Here is an 11,353-nt window from a genome sequence, read left to right as displayed (position 1 = left end):
AAGGTTGGATCATCTGCATATCGTAGGTTGTTAATGAGTCTTCCTCCAATCCCGATGCCACATTTTTCTTCATATAACCCAGCTTCTCAGACTATTTGCTCAGCATACAGGCTGAATAAGTATGGTGTAAGAATACAACCTAGTCGTACACCTTTCTTAATTTTAAACCATTTAGTGTTCCCATGTTCTGTCTGAACAACTGCCTTTTGGTCCATGTATAGATTCCTCATGGGGACAATTAAGTGTTCTGGAATATTCATACTTCGCAATGTTGTCCATAGCTTGTCATGATCCACACAATCGAAAGTGTTTGCATAGTCAGCAAAGCACAGGTAAACATCTTTCTGACATATCCATAGGTTTAAATATATAAACAAACATTCTTAGATGGTTACCAAGGATGGAAGGAAAAAGAAAGGAGAATCACTAACTAGACAGAAGATGCAATATAAAATATGGAGAGATTCAGGGCAACGTAACCAAGGCAAAAGAAGATGCTGAAACATACATGAGAATAAAGGGCAGTTAATGCACCAGACTGCAAAGCTGTTTGAAACTGCAAGGTCATCGGTTCAAGCTCACCAGCTGCTCCTTGGAAACCCTATGCTGGGTTGCTGTGAGTCAGAACTGACTTGATGGTACTTTTTAAAAAAGTAAATACTGGAGCACTGGGGTAGTGCTATGGATTAATACGCTGGACTGCAAAGTTCACTTGAACCGTAAAGTCAGCGGTTCAAGCTCACTAGCCACTCCTTGGAAACCCTATACAGGGTTGCTATGGGTTAGAACCACCTCGACAGCACTGAACAACAGCAACATAGTAAGTACTGCAAAATATAAAATTCAACAACAGTAACAAACAATAATTTTTTAGTTAGGTACATAGAAAGATGGCTATGCTAAATACAGCTGCATGTATATATAGGCACTGTTGTTAAATGCTGTTGAGTCAGTTCTGACTCATAGCAACTCTGTATAGGTTTCTGAGGAGCAGCTGGTGGGTTTGAAATGCCAACCTTTTGGTTAATAGTCCAGTGCTTATCCTACAGTTCATAGTTATGGATATTTCTACATGCATACTTGTTGTTAAGTGCCATCAGGTTGGTTTCAACTCATAGTAACCCAATATAGGATTTCCAAGGAGCAGATGGTGAGTTTAAATGACTGACTTGTGATTCAAAGTACAGTACTGATCCTACAAAGCTACACCAAGAGTCCACATACATACTAGTAAGCTTCAAAAAATTCAAGGGAAAATCCTATTTTAATTCCGTGTTTCAGAAATTTTGTGAAGCCCCCTCACATTTAATGCATATAAATTCATATATTGTTGTTGTTGTTGTTAAGTGTCATCAAGTCAATTCCTACCCATAGTGACCCTGTATAGGGTTTCCAAATTCATAGGGTACATAGGGACCACAGTTACGGAAAGTTCACATACATAACCCAACTGTGATGGGACTCAGCTACTGAGTTTGAAGACTAAGGACAAAAATCTCAGGGTGTATTTAGATCAATTGGTATACAAACAATGCTCTACATCCTAATTTGGTGAGTAGTGAGTGGGATTATTGAAGCTTACAAGCATCTATTAAAGATACCATGATTGGTCTCATCCTACCTGCAGCAAAGAGTGAAAAAAACAAACAAACAAATAAAAAATGAAGACTCAAGGAAGCAATTAGTACAAAGGACCAGTCGTCCACATAAACCAAAGCCTCTTCTATTCTCAGACCAGAAGGATTAGAGAGTGCCCAGTTACTACTATCGATCACTCTTTCCAGGAATGTCATAGATGACCACAGTCAGAATGAGTGAAAAAATGTAGAACAATATTCAAATTAAATAATTTTGAATGAAATTCAAAATAAATAAAATAGAAAACAAACAAACAAACAAAACTACCCTAAACTTACTGATCTGGTAAAGACTGGAGAAACCTCTGAGACTACAGCCCTAGGCCACATTTATAACTTATAACTGAAGCCACTCCCAGAGGCCACCTCTCAATCAAATTAAAGATTGTCTATAGAATAAATAACACCATAAGGAATGTGCTCCTTAGAACAAATGTCTATACGAAACCAAAAGAGCAACATTTGTCTAAAGGCAAGATAAGAAGGCACAGAGGAGCAAGAAAACCTGATGAATGGAACCAAGGAACCCAGGGCAGAAATGGAGGAGTACTGACACATTGTTGGGGATTGCAACCAATGTCATGGAAAAATTACATATGAATTATTACATAGAGGCTTGATTTGTTCTGTAAACCTAAAGCACAATAAAATGTTAAATTATTAGTGAACTATTATAATAAATATGTTTTAGTGTATTTAGATGTGTTTCACATTTTTGTATTCACAGAAAGGTACATTATATACTAAGACAAAATTTAACTAACTGAGAAGTTATGAAATTATACTTAGTTGAACTTCCTTGCTTTATGTACAAATTCAATCTAAAGACTCATTTAGGAAAGGAATGGAACTCATTCTTAATACAGGGACCACCTTCACCAAGCAAATCAGTCCCTTCAAAGAGATAGGCATGTGTTTGGACTATTTTAGAAAAACATTAATTCTGCTCATAAATAAAGCAGAAACAAGGAGGACTCACCCTGTAGAGAGGATGGCACTTGTCCCTAAAACATGGTGCCAAACGGGCATAGATCTGTAGGCTATAGTAATAGGCTGCCAGCTGGAGAGATAAAGCAGAATGGGACTGCTTTTCAAAGCACTTGTTGGCATCTAACACCTAGGAGGAAACATGGCAGAATTAACTCAGCTGAAAGGAAATTAATAAGCTCATAATAAAGCATTACATTTCTAGTCATGACTATACAATTTTGATTCAATATTTCTATCATATCCAAATATCAAGTTAAGCTCAACTTAATGTGACTATATTAGAATTTGGAATAATTATAAAGACAGATCATTTTCATGAAAAATAGTGTTAAAGATGGGCATTATAGCCAAAACTAGGATTCACTTCCTGAATATGAACCAGGGACCTATCAGCACCTAAAAACTATCAGAAGGAATTAAAACATATTATGAACAATTTCAGTGATGAAAATCTGTACAACATAAATCTTTGATTTTATTTCTTGGTAAAGTTAAACTTACCTGTGGTAAAGCAAGAAGATAAGCGAGAGCCAAGGTCATGTCATTTGGTAAAGCATCACTGGCTAGTTGTAAGAGAACTATACACAGAAAAAAAAGAAAATTGCATTGTTTGCTTGTGGATTTATCTTACATTCATCATTACTAAATGCTGTATTTTTAGTCCTATATGATTTCAAAAGATATTAGCTCCAAAAAAACTTGTTTATGTAAGTCTATTAGGCATCATCAACATAAAAATCACATGGATCTATGACAAATAGTAATAGCATAACCCAGACAAAGTATGCTATATATTACTTTGTTGTTGTTGCCAAGTCAGTTCCAACTCATAGCGACCCTGTATAAGGTTTCTAAGAAGTGGCTGGATGTTTGAACTACCAGCCTTGTTATCAACAATGCAGTGTTTATAACACAGCGCAACACCAGGACTCCAAGGAAATTTTTCTAAGGCAGCTGTAACATTTAAATACAAAAATATCAATAAGAATGGTTTCTTATAGTGAACTTACTGGTTTTAAAGACTGGCACAGTACGAAAAAATTTTATGTAAATCAAAAATAGCTAATACAAAAGATGATCATACCAGTACTAATGATAAGAACAACAAAATAGATTTATGAATGCAGGTTTAGGATACTACTTTTGATTATTACAATAATGAAAAAATTGTTTTGCTTTTTTCAAGAACACTTCTGTTCAACATATTCCACATTACAAAACAGCCTTTTTATTTTGCTTAAATGATGTCTTCAAAGATCTCCAGCTATTAGCAATGTTTTTCCACAAAAATTATTCCATAAGTAGTAATCTGTCAATGTCATACCTTTAATTTAAATTTTTAAAAAGCACACTAAAAATGAGTACACTGACAATAAAACTTGTGTTTATATGTAGTTTAAGAAGCTATTCTATTCATTTAGGTTCTTACTGAACAAATATCAGAGAGTCATATATAATCATCTCATAAATCCTTCATTTTTAAGGGACACAGACCATGATGCATTGCATTACACTAAGGAAGGAGAACAGTTTGGGAACATTCCAAAGTAAATAGTATTTGACTTTGGTATGCACCACACAATTATTTTCCAGGAGATTTCTCTTCCTAATTGTGTCTTAACCAAAATATCAAATCCCTTGCCATCTAGTCAATTCTGAATCTTGGTGACCACCTGTGTGACAGAATAGAATAACTAGAACTGACCTGACCCCCATGACTCAGCTAACAGCAAACAACAGACCAACTGGGTGAACAGTAAGCAGGAGATCCACATTCCTTAGGGCAATCAACATTACCATATCAAAAAGGCAGCATTTGCACCAGGATAAACATCACAAGACAGGAGGAGATAGGAAAGAAAGATGAATAGGGACTATAAACATAGGAAGGAAATGGAGAAAGTGCTATTACATCTTGAGAATTGCAATCAATACCATGAAGCTAAATGTGTATGGACTGCTGAGTATAAAACCAATTTCCTTTGTAAGCCTTCAATCAAATCACAATAAATAGTTCAGTTAAAAAAGAACCAATTTTGAAACATGTATAATGGCATAATGTAACCTATTCTTCAGAATGCATACTATCTTCAAAGGAATCCTTCAGGAGTCCTCTTAGAGAGAGCTGTGGTTGGTACTAGCCAAAGACCCACCTGGGAAATTCAACCCCATTACTGAATATCCTCCAATCACATTTAAAAAAAAAAAAAAAAAAATCATAGTATTGACTTACTTAATTTCTAGTGGTGGTATGGTGGTGGATGTATGTTGTTGTGTTAGTTTCAACTCATAGGGAGACCCTGTATAGGGTTTCTGAGCATGTAAATCATTGTTGTTGTTGTTGTTACGTGCCGTCGAGTCGGTTCCGACCCATAGCGACCCTGTACAGGGTTTCCGAGGGTGTAAGGGAGCAGAAAACCTCATCTTTCCAGAGAAGCAGCTGGTGGATTCAAACTGTTGACCTTGCAGTTGGCAGCCCAATGTGTGACCCACTACACTACCAGTGCTCCTTAATTTTTACCTTTACTTAATGTACATTTGTCTGTTTCCAAAGATCGAAACATCCTCAAAGGATGATAATATGCTAGTACATATACAAAAGATTATTACTTAGTCCATTAGAGAAATTCTAAAACAAAACAACCAAAAAGAACAAGGAACATTTATCATTAGAATAAATGTGCAGATTCCAGAAATTATCTTTAAAAAGGAGAATCTTCATCTGGATGCATAAATTCCAGCTGATTTCTTTTAAAAGGAGTTGCATTACAGCACAGATACACAAGATGTTCACTAGCATTTCTTGAACCTACCTGATTGAATAAGTTCTATGAGCTACAAGTAAGAACAAAAATTACCTTGACAGAGAAGTCTAAAGAAGCATCATTGTTATTTCTACTAACGAGTAAAACTTACCACCCAAACATACATGTTTCTTCCAAGTGTATGTTTCCCATTGAATTTGTTTCATATATATAACTAAAACAAGTTCTAAAAACATACAATGACTCTTTGTTCTACAAAATCATGCAGAATGGAATATAGTATATTAAGACTCACAGTGACCTTGCAGCACAGAGTAGAACTGCTCCATGGGGTTTCGGAGGCTATAAATCTTTACAGAAGCAGACTGCCTCAGCTTTCTCCTGCAGAGCAGTGGGTGGGTTAGTGGTCTAATGCTTCACCTACTGTGCCATCAGGGTTTCATTACAATGGTATTACTGTTGTTGTTGTTGTTGTTACTAATGAGTCAATTCTGACTCATAGCAAACATGTTTAGGATTTGTGAGGCTTTTAAATCTTTGAGGCAGCAGAAACCTCATTGTTCTCCCTTGGAGCTGTTGGTGGGCTTGAACTGCTGACCTTGTAATTCACACAGTAGGGCAGAAATGATCTTTGAAACTAGAAAGGCCTGAGATGGGATAAAAACTCAAGCCCATCACAAATTTACAGTGTAACTTTGTGCTTCAAAATTCAGAATGTTTCTGATTTTACAAAGTTATGTTGTACACAGAAGGCCCTACATGGTACAAATGATCAATGCATGTAAATTGCTAACTGAAAGGCTGGCAATTTGTGTCTACCCAGAGATGTGAAGACTTGGCAACCTACTTCTGAAAATCAGTTACGGAAAACAAACAGAATACAGTTCTATTCTGACACACATGGCGTCACCATGAGAAGGAAGAGACTTGATGGCAACTGAGTTTTCCATGCTGTGTTGTTGTTGTTGTTGTCAGGCGCCATCGAGTCGGAACCGACTCATAGCAACCCCATGCACAGTAGAACGAAACAATGTCTGATCCTGGGCCAACCTCACTACCGCTGCCACACTTGAGGCCATCAATGATGCCACCTGGCCAATCCATCTCGTTAGGGGTCTTCCTCTTTTTCTCTGACCCTCCACCTTACCCAGCATGACATCCTTCTCCAGCGACTGTTTCCTCTGGACAATATGTCCAAAGTATGAGAGACGAAGCTTAGCCATCTTGGCCTCCAAGAAGCACTCTGGCTGCACTTCTTCCAAAATAGATCTATTGGTTTTTTTGGCAGTCCATGGCACTTTCAGTATTCTCCTCCAACACCACAACTCAAAGGCATCAATTCTTCTACGATCTTCCTTATTCACTGTCCAGCTTTCGCATCCATATGAGGCTATTGAAAACACCATAGCCTGGGTCAGGCGCACCTTAGTCCTCAAGCTGACATCTCTGCTCTTCAACACTTTAAAAAGTTCCTGTGCAGCAGATTTGCCCAGTGCAATATGTCGTCTGATCTCTTGACTGCTGCTTCTGCGAGTGTTGATAGTTGGTCCAAGAAGAATGAAGTCCTTGACAACTTCAGTCTTTTCTCCATTGATAAGAATGTTGTTTATTGGTCCAGTGGTGAGGATTTTTGTTTACTTGGCATTGAGATGTAATCCATATCGAAGGCTGTGCTCTTTGATCTTCATAAGCAAATGTTTCAAGTCATCTTCCATGCTGTACATTTATCTAATACATGATATATGACATGAGATTACCTTATAATCAAAGATAATTAATACTTCTGCTGCAAAACATAAGAACATTCACCCTAATTGGGAGAAGCAAATCAACTAATAAAAGTTTAGCTCAGAGCTTGATGACAAGATACAAAAAATTCTTTTAGGTTTTTAAAGCATTTTAGTCTTGAGGCTTACTGTTGTTGTTGCTAGGTGCCATTGAGACGGTCCCAATTTATAGGATTGTGTGCACAACAGGACAAAACACTGACTGGTCCCACGCCATGCCCATAACTGATGTTATGCTTGAGACCATTGCTGCTGCCACTGTGCCAATCTAGCTTCTTTAGATGTCTTACTCTTTTTGGCTAACCCTCCACTTTATCAAGCATGATTATATTTTCCAGGGACTGGTCCCTCATGATAATTGACAATATGTCTGAAATACAAGAGACAAAACTTTTCACCATCCTGGCTTCTAAGGAATATTCTGGTTGTATTTCTTCCAAGAAAAACTTGTTTGTGCTTCTGGCAGTCAGTGGTACTTTTAATATTCTTCTTCTAAATCATAACTCAAATGTATCAATTCTTCTATGTTCTTTCTTATTCATTGTCCAAATTTCACATGCATATGAGGCTACTGAAAAGCTTGGGTCAGACGTTCCTTAGTTCTCACACTGACACCTTTGCTCTTGATACAATAATGTAGAGTATGAAAAATGCACAGCACCTCTCTAGTATATAGGAACTACCCAGTTAACTTCCTTTCCTCTCTCTAAATTTCACACTTGAGGAATCAAATTGTTTTCTTCAGCTATTTCTTCAGTTGATTGCCTCCCTAAAAATGATTTATAATAGGTTCTTCCATTAATAAATACCACAGAGGTGACAGAGGCAATTACCTTCTGCTTTATATAAATTATAATTATTAATGAATTAACAACTGCAAGCATGTGAACTAACTGCACTAAGAAGAAAACATCAGACTTAACAACCACATGCGATTATCTGATACATTTCCACTATCATATTTATTATTGTTAGCTTTTTATTCGAAACCTTTGTCAATCAGTTGAACTAGTTATTCCCCATAACCTCTCGGTGGAAGAACGTTTTAATTTTTTTTATAAACGATTTCGAGTCACAAAGTGTTCTTCTTTTCTATAAGCCCTGTGTCAGCATACCAATCACCCAAATTTTGGGGAAAACTACTCTTCACTTGACACCTCTCCTTTCTAACAACTCATCCTCTCTTGTTATCATTGATAACAGTTTTTCGGTAAGGAATACGTCCCTACTGAATCTGCTATCTTGAAATCCATTTTTCTGTAAGGCCCTACAAACTGGCTTCTACCCTCTGTCCTGATTCTGCCTCTAACAGTCACCTCACTCAACGATTTTCTCTAGCTTCCTTTTCCTTGAAATCTCATTTCATTCTAGGTGCACAGTTAGACATCCTCTCTGTGGGTTTCAGATACATGGCATTTTACAACTACTCCTCAAATTATTTTCTTATTTGTGTCATCAAATACTCTTGCTCCTCTCTGATTGTTTAGTATGGGTATTTTATTAGGTGATCCCATCTGTTAGTCCCATTTTATAGTCTCCCTCCTGGAATACTGAACTATATCCTTAATTTCAACTGGCACATTGTGTGTTTTCCCAGTCTTTATCTCCAGGCTAGACTCATCCCCCAAGATTTAAATTACTAACTACTTGCTAAACATTGCCACTAAAATACTGTCAAATTAATAATTCTTTATACAATTTCTGTCGTATTTTTGAAAATAGTACATTACTTTCTCGATGGCCCAAACTTGAACCTCTGCAACATCTTAGACATCATCCTCTATTCTCCCAATATTCAGATAGTTATCAAATCCTACTGAATTATCACCAAAAGCTCTTTCAAACATATATTCTATTTTCTGTGCCACAGACCCTCATTCAGGTGTTCACTGTTTAAAACTGGAACTCCACCAACCAAGGTATCAAGTACCTACCAACTCTGCTTGATGCCTTCTGTCTACCTCCTTTCAACCCATTCTTCAAACAGCAGTTTCATACTAACTTTACCCAAGCACTGTGTAATCATGATACTCCCCCGATCTAAAAAAGCAAAGACAAACACAAAACCTCATACAGGTTGCTCATTCCCTAAAAGAGCCTAGACGGTGATGTGAAAAAGTTCGCAGCTGCTAAACAAAAGGTCATCTGGTCAAACTGACCAATCGCTTCCCAGGAGAAAACTCTGGCAACCTGCCTCTGTGAGGATTTCAATGTTGGAAACCCTAAGGGCCAGTTCGATTCTGTCCTATAGGGTCACTATGAGTCAGCAGCAGTGGTGACTGGATGTTTCTAAATCCATAAAGAATGAAAGCTACAACTCCTTAATTGGTACTCAAGATCTCCATAAGCCTAGGTCATCCTTAACTTGTGATCTTAATTACCATTATTCCTGGTGTTGTGTTGTTATTGAGTGCCATTGAGTCAATTTCGATCCATAGCAACCCTGTTTAGGGTTTCCAAGGAGCCGCTGGTGAGCTTGAACCACCAACCTTGCAGTTCCAACAACTTTGCAATATGATGCATTAGCCCACAGCACCTCACCAGGACTCCTGGCATACACACCAGAAACATTAGTCTGAAAACCAAGTTACCCATGCTGCAAAAAACCTACTTTGTATACTATTTTATACACAGTAAGTCAGAACTGACTCAACAGTACTTAACAGCAATTATGATGAACCAGTTATGAGGAAGATGTTTTACAAGAAAATCTAGTATCACAAAAATCCTGCAAAAGATAAGGTATTAACTCAATTTTATACAGGTTCAAAAAGCTTATAAAAATCACCCAAAGTTAGAAAGGTAAGGAACTGGCAAAGAAAGGAAATAAGAAAACCAAAAGAGGAGGGATATCTTTCCTTATCACTAAGTATCAGGCTATTAACAATCTTATACTGTTACAAGCAGAGCAACACGAATGCCGTGTTTTTAGTATGTGTGAACACAATCATAGGGTACATTTCTAGAGTTAAGATTACTAGGTCAAACAACACACGCATTTATAATTTTCATAGCCATTGCAAAATTGTTTGCTGTTTTTTAAATCCCAACTTTAAAGGAAGTCCTTCAAAATGCCATCTTAACTGTTGTTTAGCTGGGGTAATTCACCCATTTGAAGGGCCAATTGGGCCACTTCCCTAGAGAATTCTAGACAACTATTTTAATCACCCAAGATGAAGAAGATACTTTAAGTTGGGGCAAGCCCCATATTTTCTTAAGAGTTGTTAAGATTGGTAAGATTTCATTCATGAGTTTTGTACTCAAATTAACTGAAAGTAAGAGAAACCATGGATTTGTATATCCTTTTCATGGGAACTACGTCTACCACTCTTTAGTCAGTTTGTCATACTGTAGTTGGTTCCATGTTTCAGTGAAGCTGGAAAGCTAAGCCATCAGCATTTTGTATAGTGGCAGAGTCATCCATGATTGACAGGTTTCAGCTGAGTTTCCAGATTATAAGAGACTTTAAAGAAGACAGACTATATCCAAATTATTAGCCACTGAAAACCTACAAAGAGTAGTGAAATGCTATCAGATAGTACCAGAATAATGAATATTGAAACATGACAAATACCAAGAGAATATTGTCAGATATGGTGCTGGAACTTGAGGCCCTTAGGTTGGAAGTTACTCAGAATATGATATGACTGGGGAAAAGTTGACTACTCAAACTAGAGTTAACCATGATGAAGCAAATAGAGTAAAGACTTTGGGACTTTCATGTGCTGATCTGACACAACTTAAGTTGAGAAGAAATGGATGCAAACATCCATTAATAATTGCAACATGAAATGTATGAAGTATGATTCTAGGAAAATTGGAAGTTGTCAAAATAAATGGAATGCATAAACACCAGTATGCTAGACATTAGTAAGCTGAAATGGACTGATACTGGCCATTTTGAATCTGACATAATATGGTTTAGTATGCTAGGATTGACAAATTGAAGAGGAATGGAATCACATTCATCATCAAAAAGAACATTTCAGGATCTATCATTAAGTACAATGCTGTCTGTATAGGTTAATATCCATAAGCCTACTAGGAAGACAAGTTAATAACGCTATTATTCAAACTGAAGTGTCAACCACTAAAGCCAGTGACAAAGAAACTGGAGAATTCTACCAACTCCTTCAGTCTGAAATTGACCAAACATGCAATCAAGTTGTATTGA

The 11,353-nt window shown here is 37.0% G+C and overlaps 1 protein-coding gene across 1 annotated transcript in view; it reads right to left on the bottom strand.

The window, feature by feature from the left end:
• NBAS (neuroblastoma amplified sequence) overlaps nucleotides 1-11,353 on the bottom strand; it is a gene marked incomplete at its 5' end in the record, with an annotated part of 556,069 nt that overhangs the window by 205,485 nt on the left and 339,231 nt on the right. The window contains 2 exons of the mRNA XM_006869470.1: nucleotides 2,617-2,754; nucleotides 3,129-3,205. Of these exons, the coding sequence (XP_006869532.1) occupies nucleotides 2,617-2,754; nucleotides 3,129-3,205 (215 nt within the window). The remainder of the gene's footprint in view (nucleotides 1-2,616; nucleotides 2,755-3,128; nucleotides 3,206-11,353) is intronic.

This window comes from Chrysochloris asiatica, unplaced genomic scaffold (genome assembly GCF_000296735.1).
Source record: "Chrysochloris asiatica unplaced genomic scaffold, ChrAsi1.0 scaffold00131, whole genome shotgun sequence".
NCBI lineage: Eukaryota > Metazoa > Chordata > Mammalia > Afrosoricida > Chrysochloridae > Chrysochloris > Chrysochloris asiatica.
Note: the sequence above shows the minus strand (reverse complement) of the source record. Positions and strands in the feature narration are given on the sequence as shown.